This window comes from Urocitellus parryii, chromosome 3 (assembly GCF_045843805.1).
Source record: "Urocitellus parryii isolate mUroPar1 chromosome 3, mUroPar1.hap1, whole genome shotgun sequence".
In the NCBI taxonomy this organism is placed as follows: domain Eukaryota; kingdom Metazoa; phylum Chordata; class Mammalia; order Rodentia; family Sciuridae; genus Urocitellus; species Urocitellus parryii.
This window is the reverse complement of record NC_135533.1, coordinates 135,415,242-135,440,740: the sequence shown is the minus strand read 5'-3', so window position 1 is coordinate 135,440,740 and position 25,499 is coordinate 135,415,242. Positions and strand designations below refer to the sequence as shown.

The window sequence follows — 25,499 nt, the reverse complement described above, 5'->3', positions numbered from 1 at the left end:
CTCAGCAAAAGTGAGGCACTAAGCAACTCGGTGAGACCCTGTCTCTATTTAAAACACAAAATAGGGCTGGGGATGTGGCTTAGGGGTTGAGTAACCCTGAGTTCAATCTCCAGTACCCCAAAAAATATTGTAATAAGGCTCTCAGAGTGTCAAGAGGCTTTGAATTCCTCATATCAGGAGGGTCCTTGGTTTGGCTAAGGAAAGATGGGTTTCACTGCCTGACTTAACCAAGAACATCTCATCCTGATAAAATTTTATCATCTTTTAAAACTAATCCTTGGGCTACAGGGATATAGCTCAGTTGGTAGAGTGCCTGCCTTGCATGCATAAGGCCACGGGTTTGATCCCCAGCACCACCAAATTAATTAATTCTTCTCTACATTGAATATGTATTGGCCTCGTGTGGCAAAACTGGTTTGAGTCCCTTCTTGTCAGTCCTGTATTGTGAGAAGAGCAAATGACCTTATTAAACATTTAGTTTTTGGAGAAGCTGAACAGGTTGGTTTTTATTAACCTCTGCAGAGACTTAATAACCTAATTTCCTCCCTTTGAACAGAGCTTCTGGTCACTAACTCAGATGACAGCATACTTATCTGCTGTTTTTGTCTTACCAGCATCTGTTCACGTTCCTTTTGACAGTAGCACCCTGAGTTTCCTTTGGTAACTGGTCCCTCTTTCCTTCGACGTCTCCAACATTTGGGAGAATTTAGTTTCACCAATTGGCCCAAATGAGCATGTGACCAGGGCACACCAATCAGGTCATTCCATTCATGCACCATGCAATGGCTCAGGTCCTGCAAGGGACTCAAAAGACTGATGATTGGGAGGCTGAGGCAGGAGGATCATGAGTTCAATGCCATCCTCAGCATTGGGGAGGCACTAAGCAACTCAGTGAGACCCTGTCTCTAAATAAAATATAAAATAGGGCTGGGGATGTGGCTCAGTGGTTGAGTGCCCCTGAGCCCTGAGTTCAGTCCCTGATACCACTCCCCACCCCCCACCCCACCCCCCCCCAAAAAAAAAAGAGGCTAATGGCTAATAATGTCAGTTGCAGATCTTCTAGTGCTATCCCCAAAGTCCAGGTAGATATCCCAGTCACTGGAAGGTAAGTCAGGAGGATAGCAAGTTCAGGACTAGCCTGGGCAATTTAACCAGACCATCTGTGCCCTGTTAGGGTGGCTCATGCCTGTCATCCCAGCAACTGGGGAGGCTGAGGCAGGAGGTTTGCAAATTCAAGGCCAGCCTCAGCAATTTAGTGAGGACCCTCCACCTCCATCTCAAATAAAGTAGCTCAGAAACAGAGCCCTTGCCTAACATGCTCGCAGCCCTGGGTTCAATCCCCAGCCCCCAGCCATCAGAAAAAAAAAGCTAATAGATTACTAACCTGAGTTGTTTGCTAGAACCATTGGAAAACATGATCTCTCTCTCTCTGGGATTGCTAAACTGGTAGGAAAAAATATAAGTATTTGGTGAATATCAAAAAAAAAAAAAAAGGAAAAATGTTGAGATGAAAAGAGAGATTCCTTTGAAATTTGAAGTAATTTCCTTATTTTTAAAATGGACCTGTTTCTCTTCCTCTCTCCCTGCTCCTCCCTAATCTCTCCCACTCTCTAATCTCAGGGGAAGTAGGGCTACTTTACTTCCTAGGCAGAGTTATCTGTCCTTGAGCACACACCTGCCATAGGAAAGAAGTCATTCAGACTTTGGGGATGGCACCAGAAGATCTCAGAAATGACTATCTCCTAAATTAACAAGTGAATGACAACTCCAACAGAGGACAGTGGAATGTCGCCTTTGAGTCACTCAGTAAAAGCCCCCTGTTCCTGCTAATGGGTGGAGTCCCAGCCTTTGGGACAGGAGACCCTGGGTTTCTGCTTTTGTTAGCAAAGCAATACATTTTCTTTTTCCTTTTTCTCAAAACCGTGTCCTCATTACTGGGTTGGCATCAGGGACAAGGACAGAGCTTTTGGTAACATGTATAGTATGATGTCTGGTACTTTATTGTTAGTATTGAAGTACTAAAGTTTGAATTTATTTAAACAAATTGGACATATTGAACACTAACCTTATGATGATTTACTTTGGACCAGATCTAAGTACAATTCAATAATGACTTCTTGAGAGAGAGAGAGAGAGAGAGAGAGAGAGAGAGAGAGAGAGAGAGAGAGAGAGAGAGAGAGAGAGAGAGAATATCTAGTGACAGCCCATTTAATTTACCATAGTCCATAGTGAGCTACCTTACAGATGTGTTTCCAAGTTATAAAAATTATAATTACCTGTTTGTAAAATTCGAAAATCACAAATTGTTATAGTGTTTTGCATTTTGTAGATATTTTTAAATGTTATTTTAATATTTTTAGGTGGAAACAATATATTTAATTTTACTTTTATGTGGTGCTGAGGATCAAACCCAATGCCTCACATGTGCTAGGCGAGAGCACTCTATCACTGAGCCACAACCCTAGTCCTTGCTTTTTTTTTTTTTTTAATCAAAATATAGATTGTGCTATGCAAGGGCTTAGCATCCACTGTGTCATAGTAAAGCAAAATGTTGGAAAGCAGGGGCTAGAATGGGTCTCAGTAAGCCTTAGTGAGGGCTGGTTTGCTTTGGATGTGCCCTAGTATGTTTATCCGGACCGATTTGTGAATAAAAGAAAACTCAGTTCAAATTAGCTTAAGCAACAATGAGAATTTGTTAACTTTCTTAGCTCAAAGGTCCAGGAATTGAGCTGATTTCGGAGGAGGCTGCAATCAGGGGTCAAGTGTTCTCTATCTTTTAAAGCTGCTTCCTTCTATACTGACTTTATTTTCAGGCTGCACTGTGGCAAGATGGTTGCCAGCAACTCTACTGTGCTTCCTCTGAGACTCAAAGTCGGTAGAAAAGACAGAGCCTCTTTTATAGAGCTTTCTAAAAAATCTTCTGAGATTTACTCTGGTTGATCTACACCTTAAATCAATTTTTTTTTTTTAGTTGTCAATAGACCTTTATTTTATTTATCTACATGCAGTGCTGACAACGGAACCCAGTGTGTCTCATACATGCTAGGCAGGCACTCTATCACTGAGCCAACACCCCAGCTCCCATCAATCAGTTTTACCAACAGAAGACAATGTGCTGATTGGCTTAAACCTGGGTCACATGGTCCATCTTAAATGGACCTGTTGTTGAGAGTGGATGCTACTTTGCCGGTGGAAATGGCGCTGGTGCTAGGGATGGCATTTAGGGCCTCAGGCAACCCAGGCAAACACTGGACCACTTAGCCACATCTCCCTGCTGAGAGTGGATGCTAAAAACACAATCAATAAATATCTACTTTACCCAAAGTGATCTTTTTGAAAATGCCCAGAAAGAACCAGGTGGTAGAAAATACCTGACTCAGGGCCAATCCAACCCCAAGAGTGGAAAAATAAAACCCACTTCTTGAGAAGCTAGATGTTGTTCTGATATAGCATTACATTTTGTAAGAAGCCGTTTCTAACTCGGGTGCCAAGGCGAAGGTTTTCCTTCTCATCAACAGAAGACTTCTGAGAAGGTAAATGTCAAAACCACCCCTTTTTCCACGCTTCATCTGAATGACCAGTCTTGCAACATCACTTCCCCATCCTCTTTAACTGGGTGTCATTTTGTCTCCTGCTTTAGGCTATTCCCCTCACGTGGCAAAGGAAATATCTGGCTTCTTGATTATATCAATTTCAAATGTCTTTGGTAGTACAAAAGTATTGCTTTAAACACGTGTGTGTATGTGTGTGTGTGTGTGTGTGTGTGTGTGTGTGTGTGTGGTGGGGGGTATTCATGTTTCACAACTGGAAGCCCAGGAGAGAAAAAAAATCAGGAGCTGATACAATGCTACAGGAATCCCGGCTATGTATAGGTGTCTAGTCCATGATCCTAGCATATGATCCCATCTCAGATCCGTCTCTCCTGGTTGCAAGATGGCTGTTGTACCTTCTGCCTCGTGGTCACAGTCCAGTCAGAAAGCAAGAGAGAAAGGTCAAGGCTTTTTCACCTTTTTATTTGGGAAGTGTTAAATGATACATTTTTAAAAGGATAAAAACATAGCTCTTATCCAATTATAATAATAAACACATGCCAAAGGTTTTATTTCACACCTTAATCAGTAAGGGAATCAGTAGAATGTTAAAACCAATTCAAAGGGCTGGGGTTGTGGCTCAGTGGTAGAGTGCTTGCATAGCACATATGAAGCGCTGGGCTCAATCCTCAGCACCACATAAAAATAAATAATCAAAAATAAAGGCATTGGGAGCTGTGGCTGTGGTAGAGCATTTGAAGGAGGGGCTGTGGTAGAGCATTTGCCTAGCAAATTTGTGAGGCACTGGGTTCAATCCTCAGCACTACATAAATAAGTAAAATAAAGGTATTGTGTCCATCTATAACTAAAAAAATATACAAAAATAAGTAAATAAATAAAGGTATTGTGTCTGTCTACAACAACAAAATTTTAAAAAGAGAGCCGAAAGACAATATATCCTGAAAAAATTAAAGAATTAAAAAAAAAACATAGGCAATTTTACTTAAAAATACATATATATTCATAAGCAACCAGGAATGCTGAAATGAATTTCCACATAGATGGAAAACCAGTTGGTGGCATCAGAGTTGTAATTGCAGCTCTTTCAGATGCAATTCATTTGCATTTCTATGGACAAGAGCCAGTGCAATTACTACCAGTATTCTACAACTTACAAAATTATAAAATAACACAGTGCTGAGGTAGAGATTTCCATCATCACCCATAGGCTAGAGACTAGATCCAGAGAGAGTGCTATGCAAAAGCCCAGAGGCTAATTCCCTAAGGATGCAAAGAGAGAATGGAGATACTATTCAAGGGGGTGGGTAGGATGGGTGGGAAGGGGACTGGCTCCCATTACAGTTTCCCAGTGACTGAACCTGGCCAGATGCTAAGAAAGAAGGAGGTCTGGGAGAGTAGCCTACAGGGTCAGCACCTGATTTTGTACAAAGTAGAGCAGGAAAAGGGTGAGGAATGAAACTAAAGATATGGGTCTGTTATGCAGGACTGGTCACCTCTTCAAATTTCATCACATCTAAGATGCCCTTGATTGGAGCATGCACCATTATATTATGTACCAGTATGAAAGAAAAACGCTGCCAACTAAACTGGCACAATGCTAATTAATACTGCATTGCAGGACTGGGGTGGTGGCTCAGTGGTAGAGCGCTTGCCTAGCACTTGTGAGGCACTGAGTTCAATTTTCAGCACAAAGAAAGAAAGAAAGAAATGAACGAATTGTGTACATTTACAACTAAAAAAGAAAGAAAGAAAGAAAGAAAAAAACTGCATTGCAGGGTTGGGGATGTAGTTCAGTGGTAGAGCACTTGCCTCACATGTGTGAGGCCCTGGGTTTGATCTCCAACAGCAGCCCCCCCACCCCACATACACAAAAAGACTGCATTGTAATGCATCTTGAAATGTTGAAATGGGGGCGATGGGAAAGGTTGATTAATGGGTACTAAGTAACAGGAGTAAGACATTCTGGAATGCTATTGCACAGTAGTCTCAGTAGGGTAACTACAGATAACAATGATGTGCTGTATTTCCAAAAGCTAGAAGAAAGGATTTTGAATGTCATCACTATAAAGAAATGATAAATGTTTGAGGTAGATATGTTTAACCTGATTTACACATCACACAATGCTATATGTATTGAAATGTCACATGCTACCCAGTTAGTATGCACAATTTTCTTTCTACGTACCTTACACAATTTTAATTTGAATAAAAAATAAAGTGATGATCAAAAAATCATGAAATGTGAAACATGTGTATCTTAAGATCAATAACAGGGGCTGGGGATGTGGCTCAAGCGGTAACGTGCTGGCCTGGCATGTGCGGAGTGCTGGGTTCAGCACCACATTAAAAATAAAATAAAGATGTTGTGTCCACTGAAAACTACAAAATAAATATTTAAAAAAATCAATAGCATACTATTTGCATGTGATTTTTATCTTTTTGTGCTACTGGGGATTGAAACTAGGGGTCTTGCACATACTAGGCAAGTTCTCTACCACAGAGCTACACCCCAGCCCTGCTGTGTGATCTTAAGCTCCCTGTTGTGTGATCTTAAGCACCCCGCTGTGTGATCTTAAGTGTAGGTGAATTTAATTTATATTTCCACCTTCAAGCTTTCGGTTCAGCATTTGGAAGTTAGAGACAAGAATATCTACTTCAGGGCTGGGGCTGTAGCTCAATGGTAGAGTGCCCTCCTCTTGCATGTGTTGAGATACTGGGTTGAATCTCAGCACCACATAAACATAAATAAAAGATACTGTGTCTAACCACAACTAAAATAAATAAATAAATAAAAGAATATCTACTACTTCACAGGGTTTTTGTAAGGATTAAATCAGCTAACATGTCTGAGGCCATTAAATTTACTGAGTAAGTAAAAAAGAATTTTGTTTTAGTTGTCAATGGACTTTTATTTATTTATCTGTGGTGCTGAGAATCAAACCCAGAGCCTCACACATGCTTGGCAAGCTTTCTATCACTGAGCCACAACCCAGACCCTATGGAGTGATTTTATCTCTTCTGTTCATATAAATATCCACAGTGCCTAGCATAGTGCTTGGTGCCTAGTAGGAACCTAGAAAAAAAAACTGTGGCATGAATCCACCTACACTCTGTATCTCCAAATATATATGTATATACAGTGGGAGGTGGATGTCAATAGAGGGAACTACAATTGTTGGAATTAAACATGTTTTGGTGGGCATGAGACATTTTCTTCTTTTACTAGCTTAATTTAGATCAATTCTCTTGTGATGGAACTTAAAAAAAAAATTAGAAGGAGCTGGGGCTGGGGCTCAGTGGCAGAGCGCTTGCCTAGCATGTGTGAGGCACTGGGTTCGATTCTCAGCACTGCATATAAATAAATAAAATAAAGGTCCATTGACAACTAAAAAAAAATTAAAAAAAAATATTAGCAGGACGGAGGCCATGCTGGATGAATCTCTGGTGGAAAGATTGTTCCGGATGGTTAAGTTCACATGAAAAGTAAGTTGTAAAGAGAACTTTCAAGGGGTGGCAGAAGCGACTGTGAATGAAAGAGGGGAATGAGGTGAGTGGGTGTGGAGGATGAAGCAAAATAGAAAAGAACCCCTTCCCCACCTATAAAGCACTTCTTATTCTTATCCCCTAACCCTCAAGCCTCTGAAAGCTCTGAATGGGATTTCACGAATGGAACTCTCGCTGATTATGCACAAAAGGGCATTTTCCCAAAATAAAACCAATGGAAGAAAAGCTTAGATACGTGGTTGTGTCTAGCAGGATTCAGCCTTCAGAGAGAAAGGCTGAGATGGACAGGGCAATTCCAATTTAGCACACCTATAAGGATAGTAAACACTGAACAGTGAGGAAAATGGCGTGGTTAGGTAGTAAGAGATGACAACATTTAAACAGAACGGATATTGTTTTTTTTCCAAGAACAATTCTTCCAATTTAGGGTTTTGTGTTGAGAGGAAACCAAACGCCTTAGCCAGCTGCAGACTCCCCGCAGAGGAGTGACTGATTCAATAGCTGGAGGTTAGTCAGGACTCTAGGATGTACCCCAGACACGGGGGCAAGCTTGCCCAGGCTTATTGACAGGGAGTCATTTCTGACTCAGGCGCGCGTGTCTGCTCGTCCAGTCCGCGAGCGTTCAGCTCGCGAACCTCAGACGATCCCTCCTCTCCGACGGGTAGCGAGCACCGCCTACTGGCCCTCCGCGGCTCGGCCTCGTGGCCCCACCCCGGGACGGAAGGCGCATGCGCCCGCGCCCCTCTTTCACTCCACCCCCATTTAGGCTTCTCGCGACATCTGCTCAGCCGCGGCCTTGAGTCTCGCGATAAAGGCTTATTGTCTCGCGGGAGCGCGTCTGGTAGACGGGCTCTCGGGAGGCCCCGGCTAGGAAAGAGGAGTTGCATGTGTCGCTTCAGCCGGCGGGAGCTGCGGGAGCGGCGGCGGCGAGCGCTGTGCGACCTCCTGGGTAACGACCCCTCCACTTCTTGGGCATCCCAGCGCTGGTAGTGAGCGTGGGGGAAGCTGAGGTGCTACCTGGAGGAAGGGGGCCGGGCCGGGCCGTGCGTCTCCACCCCCGCCCACATGGGTTCTTCTGCTGTCCCCAAGATCGCCGGTTCGCCTGAGACCTGCTCGCCCTTGCGCCCTCAGCCTTTTTGCAGTCTGCCCCTTCCTTGTTCTTCTCCCATTTTCCGCACTCTCCTCAGGCTCTGGCCATCCCGCCCCCTCCCATCTCCGTTCCTGATCGCTTCTCCTCCCTTGGCATCTCGCTGCTCCCACAACCTGCCTTTGGACACCTGGTGACCCACCTCCTCTTCCTAGGTTTTTCCAGCCTCTCTCCATTCAACTGCTTTGTAGTCTAATTCTGACTGCAGTTTGCATCCCTCCCAGGTCCCCCTCAGACCTTTTGCTCGGTCTCTATTGAGGTCATACACCCCATTCTTACCCCCTCAATTGCTTCTTTTTCTCTAGCGTCCCCTCTTCCCCATCTTTCATGGTCCATTCGCTACGTACTTCACTATAGACCTGTGGACAATGTGAATGAGCCTGAAATTGCTTATATTTTATGAATAATGCAGCTTGTATCCCTCACTTAACAGCACTGAAACAGCTTTGGGATGAGGGGACATGGAGGAGGAGGAGGAGGCGTTCCCATACTGCTTCTCTGGGGTCTTGGTTCAAAATAATGTGTTATTTTCCTTGCTTACAGGTTTGTGAAATGGCTACTGACATTTCTGAATCCAGTGGGGCTGATGGCAAAGGAGATCCAAGGAATAATGCCAAGTTAGATGCTGATTATCCACTTCGAGTCCTTTACTGTGGAGGCAAGTGTTGGAATGCAGAAAATGGGTTTTACTTGCTGTATTTTTATTCCTTGGTAGTTTCATATTTGAACTTGTTAAGTTTTTATGTGCTATCTTTGTCATTTAATGAATCCTGAATTGAGAAGGGAGCCTGGTGAGGAGGGGGCCTAGGTTAACAGATATCTTTATCCAAGTTGTTTGTGACTTGTTACTTGACCTGGAGAAGCTTACAGTCAGTTGGAATAGAAATATGCAAATAGGTTATTTCAGCCAGATGTTTTATGCTAGTTGCTATTCTGGCTATTAAAGGAGACCATTTGGAACATATCAAGTCTTAAAGGATGGTGAAGAATGGCAGAGGAAGTCAGGAAGGGCATCATAGATGAAGTGAACAGCTATGCAAGGAAAAGTTGATGCATGTGTGTGAACTGAGCATCTTTGAATTAGTATATCTTATAGTATAGGGAGGTGTCAGTTAAGGACTAGAGGAGGCTAAATGGAATGATAGACAATAGGATAATTAGTGAAAGTCTTCTTGCTTTGAATAATAATGTATGTATTAGATTTCCCCTTTGAATATTCTCCAGATAGAAATATTTGTGAATTGTAAATGCTCTATTTTATTAGTGTCATAGGAAATTTAAGAAAAATTTCAGGATACGGAACAGTAAAGAGGCCAGGTGTTGTGGCAAACACTTGTAATCCCAGCAGTTTGGGAGGCTGAGTCAGGAGGATATCAAGTTCAAAGCCAGTCTTAGCAATTTAGTGAGGACCTACACAAATTAGCGAGACTCTGTCCCCAAATACAAAATAAAAACAGACTGGGAATGGTTGAGTGCCTTTGGGTTTAATCTCAGGTTACCCTGACACCCTGGCCCTGTGGGGGGTAGGAAAGGAAGAAAAAAGAAAAAACAGAAAGGGAAGGAGTAAATACTGTTTTTTAGAAAATATTCTTGAGGACTCACTAGGTGCTTTGTAATGTTTTAGGTGTTGGGGACTGAGTAATGAATAAATTAGAAAGGTTCCTTGTTCTCATGGACTTTACATTCTGTGAGAGTAATCCAGACCTCATTCAGAATTTAAGTACTGTGGAAGGAGAAGTGATGTCATTTGAGTCATTAAATTGCTTTCATAATAAAATTAACGTAGAATACCTCAGCAAGAGGTACTAGGCTGGGGAACTTTTTGTAGGGCTGATTGAGTTTTGTTATGATATTTTTCTCATGTATTTATATTTTTTGCCTTCAGAGTCATGAATTAGGGTTTACATTCTGATTCTAGCACTTACCAGGTATGTGTCCCTGAGCAAATGAATTGATTTCTGCAAGATTTAGAGCTCTGTTTCTAAGATCTATAAAATGAGGAGGAAGACTACATTTTAAGTCAGATGATTCATATAAAGCACCTTTTACCACAACCAGTAGTACAAGATCTTAGTTTACTAATGCTGCTGATGATTATTAGTATTAGAAAAGTATACTAGTTCAGTATTTTCTTTATCCTTATTTGTCAGATGTAGTTAAAAATTGTTGTAACCGAGTGTGGTGGTACACATCTATAATCCCAGCTACTCAGGAGGCTGAGGTGGCACACATCTGTAATCCCAGCTACTCAAGAGGCTGAGGCAGAAGGGTCAAAAGTTTGAGACAAGCTTGGGCAACTCTGTCTCAAAAATATAAAAGGCTGAAGATGTGGCTCAGTTGTTCAATCCCCAGTGCCAAAACAAAACAAAAGAAATGTTCTTTGCTTCGTAGTTAATCAAACCTAAAGCTTTATAAAATGCACTATTATTTTAGACCTAAGAAAGAAAAAAGATACTGATTAGATTGAGAAGATAATTATAAGATTAAAAAATTAGAATTCATTGATATATAGGATATGAAACCCATACTATTAAATCTAAGGTGTCTTTTGAAGAACTACACTAAATATTCAGTCTTCCCCACTGATAATTTGTATTGTTGAAACTCCCTAACATTTTGGACAAAGGTTTATTTTCATTTCCCTGTCTACTTTGTGTTGATATTGCAATACAATATTAGAATTAGGAAAAGGGTTTATGTATGGTTGTGAGAAGTACTTAGGGAATATTAAATGCTGAATTAAATGGTATTGACTTGTAAAAAATATGAATTAGGAGTTTAGGAGAGGGAGGGATCTTGTTCAGAGACAAGTAGGGAAGTTTTTAAGGAACTAGGATTTGTATTAAACCTTAGCTGATAAGTAGAACTTACATGGAAAGGTGAAGGTATTCTTAAGTACAGTATGATGGTGGGCTGGGCATGTAGTTCAGTGGTAGAGTACTTGCCTAGCATGTATATAAGCTCTGGGTTCAATCCCTAGTACTGCAAAAAAACAAAAGTGGTAAAAAAGTAAAAAAAAAAAAAAAAAAATAATAATAATAATTTTTTTTAGTTGCAGATGGATACAATACCTTTATATTTTATTTCTTCATTTTTTGTTTTTGGGTACCAGAGATTGAATTCAAGGGCACTCAATCACTGAGTCACATCCCCATCCCTATTTTTATTTTATTTAGAGACAAGGTCTCACTGTACCCTTGCTGAGTCTGGCTTTGAACCCGAGGTCCTTCTACCCCAGCTTCCAAGCTGCTGGGATAACAGGCATGTGCCATCATGCCTGGCTTTTTTTTTTTTTTTTTTTCAATGTGGTACTGAAGATGGAACCCAGGGCCTCACATGTGCTAGGCAAGTACTCCACCACTGAGCCACAACCCCAGCCAAAATGGGGTAAAATTAGTATGGTATATTCAGGGGAGAGGGAGGTGAAAGAGCTGATTGGAGCAGAATAATGATTTGGATTAAAGAAGGAAACCAGGCTAGGTTGGATGGGTTCCTTCCTTCCTTCCTTCCTTCCTTCCTTCCTTCCTTCCTTCCTCCCCCCCCCCCCTCAGTGAAGGTGTCAGCCTCTGGAGACTATGTTCGTTTGTTTCTTTCTTTCTTTTGTTCATTTGCTAGAGGTTTACCTCAGTGAGGATGTAGCCTCTGGAGACTATGTTTCTTTCTTTCTGCCCCCCCCCCCTTTTTTAGTTGTAGTTGGACACAATACCTTTATTTTACCCATTTTTTTTGTTTTTTTTTAAAGTGGTGCTAAGGATCGAACCCAAGGCCTCGCATGACCTAAGTGAGTGCTCTACCACTGAGCCACAACACCAGCCTGAGCCCAAGTCTTGCATGCTAGTCAATTACTCTCTGCCTTGAGCTACATTCCCAGCCCCTAACTGAGTTTACATCCTGGTGCAGTTTTATTTCTGACTGTGACCTTGGCCAGTTCCTTCATTCATAAAATGGAGGTAGCAGCAGAGCCTCTTTCAGAGAGCTGTTGGAAGGGAAAAATTAAAAAATACATTGTGGGCTGGAGTTGTAGCTCAGTGGCAGAGCGCTTGCCTAGCATGTGTGAGGCATTGGGTTCTATCCTTAGCACCACATAAACATAAACAAATAAAATAAAGGCATTCTGTCCATCTATAACTACAAAAAACTAGAAAAAAAATACATTGCATTGGGCTGGAGTTGTGACTCAGTGCCTAGCACATGCGAGGCACTGGGTTAGATCCTCAGCACCACATTAAAAATAAATAAATAGGGCTGGGGATGTGGCTCAAGTGGTAATGTGCTCACCTGGCATGCGCGGGGCACTGGGTTCCATCCTCAGCACCACATAAAAATAAAAAAATAAAGTTGTTGTGTCCACCGGGGGAAAAAAAAGAAAAAGAAAAAGTTTAAAAATAAATAAATAAACAAACAAACAAATAAATGTGTCCACCTACAACTAAAATAATACATAAAAAATAATATTGCATAACAATGTATTATTTTTTATATATTTGGCACTTGGTGAGTTCTCAGTAAATGTTATTATTGCTCAAAGTCAGATAAGTTGAGTTACTATAGTCTCCATCATTTATGGGGAACTGATGATTTCTTGAGCAGGAAAATAAATTGATGAGAAGGTTAATATGCTACATTATGTGGATGAGGGAGAATCCACAGGTTGAAAGGCCAGTTTCAGAAATGTAGGCGTGAGGTAAATGAGCGTCATGATTATAGTGGAAACAATATAAAATGAAAGAGGATTAATTAAAGAAAAGATGAGGGCTGGGAATGTAGCACAGTAGTAGAGCTAGCTCTTGCCTGGAATGCTTGAGGCCCTGGGCTTGATCCCCAACACTGAAAAAAAAAAAATAGAAAACAAAAAAGAAAAGATGAAATGTTTAATAGTGAGAGGGGAAAAGAGCTAGACACGGTGGCTCACGCCTATAATCCTAGTGACAGGGGAGGTTGAGGCAGAAGGGTCACAAGTTTGGGGCCAATACTGGTAATTTACAGTCTTGGCAACTTAGCAAGACCCTATCTCAAACTAAAAAGGCCTGGAAATGTGTTTCAGTGATAAAGTCCCTCTGGATTTAGTCCCTAGCACCTCCTACCACCCACCAAAAACAAAACAAACAAAAAAACCAGGGCTGGATAGGTTGCAGATTCACTGATGAATTCCCTATTTCTAAACTGAATTGAAAAATAGAAAAATCCTGAAAGTGGTGAAGTTGATTAGGTTTAGAGGTGGATATTTGGTTCATTATTCTAATATGAATTTTAATTTCTCCCAATGGAAGAATCCAGAATATCAAAATTGACAGCAGAGAATTAAAAGAAAAATATGCCACAGAGAAGGTGGAGAGTGTGTGAGCTTTTCTAAGAAGTCAGGGGCCTAGGATTGTGGCTCAGTGGCAGAGTGCTTGCCTAGCATGTATGAGGCACTGGGTTCGATCCTTAGCACCACATAAAAATAAATAAATAAAATAAAGATACTGTGTCCATCTATAACTTAAAAAAAAAAAAAGTCAGAGGATCATTTCTGTGACTAAGGTGAGCTGTGTGGATTTCGCCACATAGAGAGATTGTTCATTTGCTAGAGGTTTACCTCAGTGAAGATGTCAGCTTCTGGAGACTATGTTTCATTTTTCTGTAGTTATGAAGCATAACTAAAGATGTAAGAAAAACAGGTACATTTATTTTAACAGGATGCAGAGAATTTAGGTTCCTGTCATATTCTTACATGGTGGTTACCTATGTAACAACATTTTAAATTTGAAAGCCTCTGTGATTCAAGGATAAGATCTGTTTTCCAGCGACCTCAATAAACTAGGAGTCAATAAACTAGGACTACCAGGTGGAAGCTATTGAAAGGTGCATTTGTACCTAATGAATACTGTCCAGAAGTATTGGAGACAAGTGTAGGCTATACTTTTAGATTCCAACATTATCACTTTATAAAAATGGTGGCATTGCCAGGCATGGTGGCGCATGTCTGTAATCCCAGAAACTCTAGGAGTCTGAGGCAAGAGAATCATAAGTTTGAGGCCAGCCTCATCAGTTTAGGGGGACCCTGTCTAAAACAAATAAGCTAAAAGATGTAGCTTGCATTTATTTGGGGGGGCGGTTACTGAGGACTGAACCCAGAGGCACTTAACCACTGAGCCACGTCCCCAGCCCTTCTTAATATTTTATTTAGAGACGGTTTCGCTGAGTTGCTTAGGGCCTCACTAAGTTGCTGAGGCTGGCTTTGAACTCATGATCCTCTTGCCTCAGCCTCCTGAGCTGCTGGGAGTTACAGGCATGCGTCACCAGTAGGCCCTTCTTGCAGGTTGCATTTTTTTAAATATTTACTTTTTAGTTATAGGTGGACACAATGTCTTTATTTTACTTTATGTGATGCTGAGGATTGAACTCAGTGTCCCATGCATGCTAGGTGAGAACTCTACCTCTGAGCCACAACCCCAGCCTATAGCTTGCATTTTTAATAGGTTCATATTAATCAACAATTTAAAAAGACTGTAAAGTATTTACTGAATACACTCTGATGGTTCTGGACAAAGTTCCAGGAAGGATTGTAAATTGGCAGGAGCCCTGTCCTTCATCTACACATAACTTATACCAGGTAGAGTTGGTGAGTATTGAAAGAAGGATACAGGTGAGATTGGCAGCAGAGAGAAGAAATAAAAGGTTTGGGACAATTAGCCACAGTGGCAGTGAGGAAGGGAGAGCTGTCATCCAGTTGTGTGGAATCAGGAAGACTTCATAGAAGTAACTCATTGAGTGGGAATTTGAAGGGAAGGGAGCATTCAGGCAGGCACAGAGGGCAGAAGAATAAGCCCTACCAGGCAAGGGAACAACAGAAGAGAGGTGAAAAAAAGATGGAGAGTATAGAGCAGGTTGCAAGTGCTCTGGTTTGGTTATAATGTGGGATTTGTGAAGAGGAGTGGCCGGATTGTGGGGGACTTCATTTGTAGATGATGGTAAGTTACTGGAAGTTTATGAGCAGAGAATTTATGTGAAGATGAATTCAGCATCAGAATAAAAGTTGGGTGTGGAAAACTTATTGCCAGACTATAATAAGACTTTAGATAAAATTAATTAGGGTTTAAATGAGTAGCAGAGCCAGGTGTGGTGGTATACAACTGTAGCTCCAGGTAGTCAGAGGCTGAGGCAGGATGTTTGAGCTCAGGAGTTCAGACCAGTTTGGGCAATTAAGTGAGACCTTATCTTTAAAAAAAAAAAAAAAAAAAAAGGCAGCATAAATTAGAGGAGGTTAAGGAGAGAGATTTTAATGGCAGTGGAATCAACAGGATAAAGTAGTTAAATAGGTTTGAGGACAAAGGAGGGGGAGAAATCACATATTAAAACTGTACATCTAGCAGATATTTAGTATTCTTGGAGTACTTAGAGAAGAGTAAAAAATCCTTATATAGAGTACTTGATTAAAGAGAAAAATAAAGTAAATGTGTGTTTCTTGTTGCTCCTTTTCCCTACTCCCTCCTTTCCAAAAAGAAGGGTGCAAATTATACTGGTTTCATCTCTGCTAAAGTCTGAGCAGGGATTTAGAGAGCAGTTTGGATTCTTTTATAAAACGTGCTTTAAGCTTCTGCTCTGTGCCAGGCCTTCTGAAGCTCGCAGCTTAACTGAAGACAAACATTCTAACAGATGAGCTTTAATGTACTAGAGGCTCCATGTTCCATGAACTGACATCTTCTTAGATCAAAAGATCAAGATAGTGTCATCTCAAATAATCATGTGCCTTTTTCTGCAAAAATAGCCTTGAAAAAACATTTGAAAATGGTACAGAAAAATTAGAAATGAAGCATTTGTCAAATATAAATTAATGATGAGTCCTGTGTGTATTCATATATTTAACATTTTATTTTTTTTTCCTCTACATTTCTCCAGTCTGTTCATTACCAACAGAGGTAAGTCCATTTAAAATTATTTTCTCTTTTTTAACTTCTGCATTTGAGGTTACTTTTGAATTTAGAGCTAACACAGAACTTTCTTATTTTTTATTTCCTATCATTTGATAGATGAGTTTCAACCTTTTGTATAGGTCTTTGGTGTAGAATACTCTTAAAGTCTTATAACTTTCTTGGGAGGAAGGGCAACTGAAAGTTTATACCCAAGGCCTTGTGCATGTTAGGCAAGCATTATAGCACTAGCCAATGAACCACATCCCCAGCCCTTTTTATTTTTTGAGACAGGGTCGCTCTAAGTTGCCCAGCTGGCTTTAAACTTTTGATGCTCCTGCCCTCAGCCTCTGAGTAGCTGGGATTACAGAGTGTGTGCCATCATGCCTGTTTATAAATTCTTTCCTTTAGACCTTGAGTTATACGTGTACTCTTTTTTTTTTCCTTTCTTTCTTTCTTTCTTTTGTTTTTGTTTTTTGTTATTTTGAGATGTGGTCTTGCTGTGTTGCCCAGGCTGGTCTTGAACTCCTGGGCTCAACTGATCCTCTTGCCTCAGCCTCCTGAGTAGCTGGGACTACAGGTGCGTGTCACTGTGCTCAGCTATTATGTGTACTTTTTTTGCACTTACCTATATATGCATTTTGGATTTTTGCATGGAACTCATGAATAGTCAGCTGATAAAGCAAGAGTAATCCTAAAGCCAAAACTATCATGTCTGAGGAGAAGAAAGAAAAAGCAATATAAAAGTCTTAATATCAAGAAAAAAAGACTCAGGTCAATGAAGGCATAGTCTTATAAGACTTTCTGAGACAGGTTTTATGGGTAAGTCAGAAAAATAATGAGGCGCCTGTGTACCCAAAGCAAGATAGTTTTTGTTCATTGCCCTTGTTGTTCATTGGACTTATTGTTTGGATGAAGAAAAAATAGCTACAGTGAGGTGGTACCTAATCCTTTCTTATTTCTAGTTTCTTATGGGGCATTTCCTATTTGAATACAGATTTCCTATGGATAAGAAGTCTGGTGAAAGTAGTTAATCATTGTTTATATAGCAACAATAGACAATACTTTTTAATTAAAATATATAGATTGTTTAAAAATGTTTTGTTGTGACTCAATTTGTTCTTTTATTTTTCCCTCCCAGTACTGTGAATATATGCCTGATGTTGCTAAATGTAGGCAGTGGTTAGAGAAGAATTTTCCAAATGAGTTTGCAAAACTCACTGTAGGTATGAAAATTTTTTTCTTTTCTCTAACTTATATATCTGAAACAGTTGTATACATGGTATTAAATGTGAAAGTCCTTCTTTAATAGGATATTACAGTTTCATTACTCTGTTTAAAACTGTTTCTATTTTGAAGCAGGATAGATCTGTATCAACTGATAGAAAAAAATTAAATGATTTAGGGCAAATGTTCACATTAATTTGAGCATACTATATGCTGCTACACATTGTTTTAAGTTCCAAGGGTAAAGCAGTAAACAGAAGATTGAGTTTTGTTGCTCAGAGGAGTATACACATGCTTGTAAGCTTGCAAGGCTTTGTCAGGAGAATCAAAATCAGCCTCAGCAAAAGTGAGGCACTAAGCAACTCAGTGAGATCCTATTTCTAAATAAAATCCAAAATAGGGCTAGGGATATGACTCAGTGGTTGAGTGCCCTGAGTTCAATCCCTAGTACCAAAAATATTGAGCTTTGTGGCTGGGGCTGTAGCTCAGTGGGAGAGCAGTTGCCTAGCATGTGTAAGGCACTGTGTTTGATACTTAGCACCACATGAAAGTAAAAAAAATAAAGGCATTCTGTCCATCTACAGCTACAAAAAAAAAAAAAAAAAAGATGGTTAAAAATGAAGGTAGTGGCAAGAACAAGGGAAAGCCTGGGCTGGGAACAGGCCTATTCCATGTCCCACTGTGCTGCTTGATTTTTCCAGTTATTTCCATAATTCCAAGACTTCTTTTTCTATTAGCATTACTTACTGTTAATCAGGTTTCCATCACTATAACAAATGCCTGAGAAAATCAACTTAGGAAGGGAAAAGGTTTATTCAGGTTCAGTTTTAGAGGTTTCATTTTACAATTGGGGGCCCTATTGCTTTGGGTCTATGATGAGGCTTGACATCATGGGGAAGTTTATGGTAGAGCAGAACTACTTACCTCATGACCTGGTAGTGAGGAAGGGGATGGGGACCCACTATCTTCTTCAGTGGCACTCCCCCAGAGACCTGAGGACTTACTGCTAGGTCCCACCTTGTTGGAGTTCCTCCACTTCCCAATAGCACTACCATGGGGGCTAAACCTTTAACACATGGGCCTCTGGGTACACTTATCCAAACCATAACATAATGACTTTAGAGTTAAGACTTGTATAGAAATAAAGCCATATAATCATTTGCTTTAGGAATGTCATACTCAATTGTTGGTAAAATCCCTTATTTGCATATGAAAGTTACTCAAAGGTAATTTCTTTTTTTATCAGTATGAAATGATATTAATGCTTTTGGATTTCATTTTATATCTAGAAAACTCACCCAAACAAGAAGCTGGAATTAATGAAGGTCAAGGAACAGTAGGAGAAGAAGAGGAGAAGAAAAAACAAAAGAGAGGTAAGACCCAAATCCATGTTTTGATTTGAATAAACATACCTTCCCTGTGATAGAACATAAAAGGAATTAGGGTTCCCAAAGTGAGAAACATCTACCAGTTATAATTTAATTCCATATATGTGTCATATAGAGGATCACAAAATTACATTCTCAGGGTCATGCTTGAATGTGATATGATTTGGACTTTATTAGTAAATTTGACCGGAGATAATATGCATATATGCTGTATATATGTACATGTAAGATGCAGTCATCCAGCAAAGATTCCTGTGTATTCTGTTTAAGTGGACTGAGGAAATAGACATTTAAGAATTTATCCTCTCATTACTTCTGATAGTTAAATTGAAAACTTTGTTTTATATCTCATGTTCTGGATCCTATCCTTGCTTGTTTCTTCTTTATTAATTATGTGTCGCTATAATTAAATTAGCTTATAAATATTTTCAGGTTTTTTGTATTCAAAAGGAAAAAAACCACTCTTTTATAATTCCAGTGACTTAGGAGGCTGAGGCAGAAGGATTGAAAATTCACGGCCAGCCTCAGCAAATTAGCAAGGGCCTACAAAACTTAGACCCTGCCTCAAAATAAAAAGGGTTGGGGATGAATCTCAGTGGTAAAGTGCCCCTCAGTTAAATGCCAAGTGCCCTTGTCTTTTTTTTTTTTTTTTTTTTTTTTTTTTTAAAGAGAGAGAGAGAGAGAATTTTTTAATATTTATTTTTTAGTTCTCAGCGGACACAACATCTTTGTTGGTATGTGGTGCTGAGGATCGAACCCGGGCCGCACGCATGCCAGGCGAGCGCACCACCGCTTGAGCCACATCCCCAGCCCAAGTGCCCTTGTCTTCGTAGCCAGGTGTCTTTACTAAGAGTAAGAGACTTATCTGGGCGAGGTGGCGTGCTCCTGTAATCCCAGAGGCTTGGGAGGCTGAGGCAGGAGAATCATGAGTTCAAAGCCAGCCTCACAACTTAGAAAGGTGCTAAGCAACTCAGTGAGACCCTGTCTCTAAATAAAATACAAAATAGGGCTGGGATGTGGCTCAGTGGTCTAGTGCCCCTGAGTTCAATCCCTGGTACCCAGAAAAAAAAAGAGTAGACTTATAACCCTCCTTTCTGTTCTGTCACTCACTCTTCAGTCTGTCCTAACTTGGCTTTGGTGGCATGGAGACTGTTCTAATAAAAGCACCAATTGCCTGCTATCACTATGTAAAAAGGGCATTTGAACACTATCCTATTTCAAAGTGTAGTTCTGAGGTGTTGTGTTTTTGTTTTTTTTTTTTTTAAGGTCCTGGGGATGGAAACCAGGCCTCACTTAGCTAGGCAAGTGCTCTACTACCGAGCCACCCTCCAGCCTCTTCCTTGGTTTCTGTGGTTTTCTTAGTTCTACTCTTTTGTTCCTGCTCAGTATTCTGTGGAGGCTTCTTCCCTCTGTCTTTTAAAAGCAGATATCTCCCAGGACTCTGTCCCTGGTCCTTTAAACTTCTCATTCTGCATGTTCTCTGTGGATCATTCTCTCCCTAGCTTCTGCTGCACTGTACACTCATAATTCTCAGCATATATCTTAGGACCTGGAAGTACTTTAGATTTAGCACTTCCAGGTCAAATTTAACTAAACCTCATATCCATTTTTTATTTTCCCATTTTAGTAATGACAGTGTGGTTTATCTGAGCCTTAATCCTGGGAACCATTTTATCCTCTCTTTGCCCTCTTTAATTAGCTCTAAATGTAGTTATTTTTCTTTCTTTATCCTGTTCCTAGTGGCTATTATTATTGTCATATTTGGTTTATATTTTGATTTTTTTGTCTGAGATAATGCAGCAATCTCTTCAAAGATGCATCCTCCACACAGTAGTTAGAACAAGCTTGATAAAACATAAATCTGGTAGGATCATTCTAGCAGTCTTTTTTTTTTTCTTTTTCTCTTTTGATAGCAGGGATTGGACCCAGGGGTGCTTTAACTACCGAGTCACATCCCCAGCCCTTTTTTAAATTTTTTGAGACAGGGTCTCAGTTGCTCTGGCTGGCCTCAAACTTGTGGTCCTCTTGACTTAGCCTTCCAAGAAATTGGGATTATAGGTGTGAGCCACCATACCCTTCATTCCAGTAGTCTTTCAATGACTTCTCTTCTTCCACAATGTAAAGTCAAACACTAGAGTTTAATATTCTAGTCTCTTAATGTATGGTGTATAATCTTTTGCTCTTTTGGCTTCATTTACTACATATCCATAAGCATCCTTCAGTTAAGACCAGTGCAGTTCCCAAATATAATGCCTTTTCTTATCTCTGCTTGTTCCCCTTCCCTAGAATGCCTTTTTTTTTTTTTCTTTTTGGTACTGGGGATTGAACACAAGAGTACTTTACTACTAGCTACATTCTTCGTACCTTTTTTTTTTTTAAGACAGGGTTTTTCTAATTTCTAAGGCTAGCTGGAAACTTGCTCTCCTTCTGCTTCAGCCTCTAAGTCACTGAATTATGGGTGTGACCACCATGCCCATCTTAGAATTTTTTTTTTTTCCTTCTCCAGCCATTTTCCCTTCACCTAAATGCTTCCTTTTTCCTCAAGACCTATTGTCACTCTAGGAAACCTTTTCTGTCTTCTGGAAGCAGATTAAGTCATTCCTCTGCCAAGTGTGGATGGTAGTGCCTTATTAAAGGATCCTATTATAGTGTATACCAGATTACTGTAATTTATTTAACATGTAGGGTAGGGATTATGTTTAGTGCTTGGCACATGGTAGGTACTTAATAAATGTTTATTGAGTGAATACATACATGAGATTTTTTTTCTCCCTGGTACTGAGCACTTTTTATTTTTATTTTGAGCTAGTGTCTTACTAAATTGTAGAGGCTGACCTTGAACTGAGATTACAGGTATGAGCCACTGCACCTGGTGTGATTTTCTTTTAGAGAAAGGGAATTTAGCTGGGCACAGTGGCACAGGCTTGTAATCCCAGCGACTCAGGAGGCTGAGGCAGGAGGATCGCAAGTTCAAACCTAGGCTCAGCAACTTAGCGAGGTTATAAGCAACTCAGCAAGACCCTGTCTCTAATAAAATATAAAAATGGGGATCTGGGTTGTGACTTAGTGGTAGAGTGCTTTCTTGGCATGTGTGGGGCATTGGATTTGATACTCAGCATCATGTGGGAGAAATAAATAAATAAATGAAAGTATTGTGTAAATATACAGCTAAAAAAAGGGGCAGGGGACTAGGGATATGGCTCTGTGATTCAGCACCCCAGGTTCAATCCCTGGTTCAAAAAAAGAAAAAGGAACTTAAACCTTTAAAAAATGAACACATTTGCTAGGCATGGCATTGCACACCTGTAATCCCAAATCCTCAGAGGCTGAGACACAAGAATCATGAGACACAAGAGACACAAGAATCTCTGCAACTTGTAAGACCCTATCTCAAAAAACATAAAAGGACTGGGGATGTGACTTAGTGGTTAAGCACCCTGAATTCAATCACTGGTTCCCCAAAAAAAGAAAAAAAAATAAAGGCTTAATATTCTGTGATAATGTTTAAAAAAAAACCCAAATAATTTATGCAAGCTCTTTTTAATAAATACAGGTGGAAGGGGTCAAATAAAACAGAAAAAGAAGACTGTACCGCAAAAGGTTACTATAGCTAAAATTCCCAGAGCAAAGAAGAAATATGTGACAAGAGTATGTGGCCTTGCAACTTTTGGTGAGTTCAGGCTTAAGTTTATTTTTTATCACAGTATATGTTTAAATTGTGTATATTCTCTCTTGCTCCTTCTTTTTATCTGATATCATAGAACTTCACTGGTCTATATTTGCTAAGAAAGTATAAAATTGGGTTTTACATTTTTAATTAGCTTAAAAATCATAATTTGGAGGAATTTAAAACTTTTTTACTTTTATTTATTTTCATGTGGCTCTGAGGATTGAACCTAGGCCTTGCATGTACGAGGCGAGTGCTCTACCGCTGAGCCACAACCCCAGCCCCTTTAAAAACGTTTTTAGAGGACAGTAATACAGTCGTTTCCTTTCTGGAATTCCTGTATAGGTACATTTATGTAGGACGAGGAGGAGGGCTGGGTGACTTTGTGGCAGAGAGTTGTATAATGGCCCACATCCTCTGGGAATGACAGTAGGGGTGAATGAAGGTGGATAGAAGAGCACCCTGTTTCAAAGCCCTTCAATTCCTGGAGACCTTGAGTTTGGGATGAAAGTATAAGGCAAGGTTTCTTCAAATAACAACAGACAATTGAAAAAGAATCACTGGATTGCATTTTGAATATTAAGGATTGTTTTTCCACTGTAAATTTTTCTCTTGTAAGGGAGCTTAAACAAAAGAACTTCATTCCTACTTAAAAGTGTGTATGTAATGCTTAGAAGTAATGTGTTCCTGGATTCATTTTGGTCTTACTGTATGAGCTAGGGATAGTATGAATGATGCTGTTTTTATATATTACACCTTTATTTGACCTTGAAAAAGGATGTTGAATTAAGAGCCCTGACTATTTTAATTACTATTCTGAAAGGAATATGAAATCCTTTAATACCTGTTTCATGAATTTAAAATGCAGAGTAAATATCAAAATGGAAAAATATCTTTGATTCACAATTTCAATTATAATCTTGCTCCCCCCTCCCCTTTTAAACCAACAGAAATTGATCTTAAAGAAGCACAAAGATTTTTTGCTCAAAAATTCTCCTGCGGTGCCTCAGTAACAGGGGAAGATGAAATCATCATTCAGGGGGACTTTACAGATGACATAATTGATGTCATTCAGGAAAAATGGCCAGAGGTAAGTTCATGGAACACATATACCCATAGATATAAGTTGTTTAAAGCAAGTTGTTTCACCTTTTCCTTGTTTGAATTCACAGCTCATGGAATACAAATATTTGTGTATTATAGGTGGATGATGACAGCATTGAAGACCTTGGAGAAGTAAAGAAGTGATTTTGAAAAACTTGTCTATATTTAATGATCTGGACTGAGCTGATACGGCCAAAGTGAGAGAGGCCTTTTAAATATATATCTATTTATCCTACAGTAAGACTGTAGACACCCTTGGCATTTTCACTGTCCTGTACAAGGCTGCTTGGTTTTTTTATTGCCAAAGTCTAATAAACAGGGGAGACTGTCATGCTTATGCATGATGCAGAATTTAGTCAAATAAAAAATTTTGGTCATTTGGTACTGACTTTTTCCTCTCTTTCTAACTTTTTATTTTAGAAAAACACTGTAATCTTTTTTTGGGGGGCAATGTTGGGGATCTAACTCAGGGCATTGCATGTGCCAGGCAAGTGCTCTGCCACTGAGCTACACTCCCAGCTCCAATACTGTGGACCTTTTGTGGGAAGCATTTTTGTTGGTTATCTTACTGATTCACAGTTGAGTTATTTTAAAAGGAATTTGAATTTGGCTTCCTTGCCAATAATGTCTCCTGATTTGTTTGGTGCGATGGTGCGATAGTATGAGTGAGAATATAATAGATTTATGGTTGAGTTTGTTTCATTGTTACTAACAAAGTCCATTTTTTGGGCATAACAACATACTATTGTAGTAATAGTAAGCTGTACTGGAGATTATTTGGTAAAGTATATTAAAAGCCTTAAAACCATGTGCACTATTTGATCCAGTAAGCTACTTCTTTGATACTATCCTAAAGTATTAGGATAGTATGCAAGACTGGTTAGTTTTGCACAAATTTATGGATGAGGGGATTCCTCACAATATTATTCATAATATCAATAATTGTAGATGACATAAATGAACAATTGGGAAATGGTTAAAGAAGTGATGTATTATCATGAGGTAGAATATTATATGTACATCCAAAATTTTTATTTTTCAAGAATACTTAGGAGCATGTTTGGTCATTACGTAGGGGCTAATCTTCAATCCATTTAAACATTCATTATTGTTGTCTTGTGTGGAAGGCCGTTTAAAGCTGCTGGAAGTTCCTGTTCTGGCTAAACCTTATGTGAGTAAAATTCTGCTAACCAATTAAAATTAATGTATACTCATGTTCAAATATAGTCTGGAAAATAACAGTTGAAATATCTTTCTCTCACAAGAGAAACTGATAATTTTAATGAATGTATTATATGATTCTAAGTTTTAAGTTAGGTGCTGCAAACATTGCTATAGACACCTTTAAGAAAGTTAGAATGGGGTGGGGGAAGGGAGAGAAAGAGGAGGAGAAATTTAGAACCCATGAAAATCATTGTTCATTGCCATGCAAATACAATCTTTAATGAAAGGGTGTTTTTTTAAAAAAAATGTCTTAGAAAAGATGTGTAATAAAGATGTAAATTTTAAAATGAAATTCTGCATTAACTGAATTATACTAAGTAGGATTACCTGGTGAAGCAAATTTATCCATCAAGACCTTTTGGCATGTATTATGTATGTATTCTGCTGGTGCTAGATGAGTTCTGTGTGCCTGTATCAACACGTGATTTCATGTAAAGAATCTTCATGTTCACAGTTCTTGGCAAATGCACTTTCAACCCTTACTTAGCCACCAGTGGATGTTACTCTAGGAAAATGCAGGATTAAACTTGTCTTCGTGGATCACATATATGTGAATCTTTTTCTTTGACTTTAGATTGTAACCTATTTTAATCTGACTAAAATATTGACTTTTATTCACTCTCATAGTCTAGTATTTTTTTAGCAAAAAGAAATGAAAACTTTTAAGCAGCCTTACTTACCATGTTTAAGAGATTTGCCATGGTGAAATAGTCAACTTCAAATGCAAATATAGTCATAGTTTTTTTTTTTTGGTACTGTGGATTGAACTCAGGGGCACTCAACCACTGAGAAACA

At 39.5% G+C, this 25,499-nt stretch overlaps 1 protein-coding gene across 2 annotated transcripts; it reads left to right on the top strand.

Moving 5' to 3' along the window:
- Positions 1 to 7,888: 7,888 nt before the first annotated feature.
- Denr (density regulated re-initiation and release factor) lies at positions 7,889 to 23,861 on the top strand. Of its 2 annotated transcripts, none has more exons than XM_026402965.1 (8): positions 7,889 to 8,004; positions 8,746 to 8,860; positions 16,084 to 16,103; positions 17,236 to 17,320; positions 18,611 to 18,694; positions 22,263 to 22,379; positions 23,327 to 23,466; positions 23,580 to 23,861. In XM_026402965.1, exons 2-8 carry the CDS (start codon positions 8,755 to 8,757, stop codon positions 23,622 to 23,624), a joined length of 597 nt encoding a protein of 198 aa, XP_026258750.1. In that variant the 5' UTR covers positions 7,889 to 8,004; positions 8,746 to 8,754; the 3' UTR covers positions 23,625 to 23,861. The 2 variants fall into 2 exon arrangements, with proteins under 2 accessions (XP_026258750.1, XP_077652961.1); XM_077796835.1 differs by lacking the exon at positions 7,889 to 8,004 and adding an exon at positions 16,584 to 16,674 and having other exon boundaries at positions 8,792 to 8,860.
- The last annotated feature ends 1,638 nt before the right edge of the window (positions 23,862 to 25,499 follow it).

Bases quoted from the DNA above. Each gene is read 5' to 3' on its own strand.
- Denr (XM_026402965.1), top strand. From the start codon at position 8,755: ATGGCTACTGACATTTCTGAATCCAGTGGGGCTGATGGCAAAGGAGAT. The intron at 16,104-17,235 runs GTAAGTCCATTT...TTTCCCTCCCAG, and splicing joins TCTGTTCATTACCAACAGAG to TACTGTGAATATATGCCTGA. The intron at 22,380-23,326 runs GTGAGTTCAGGC...TTAAACCAACAG, and splicing joins ATGTGGCCTTGCAACTTTTG to AAATTGATCTTAAAGAAGCA.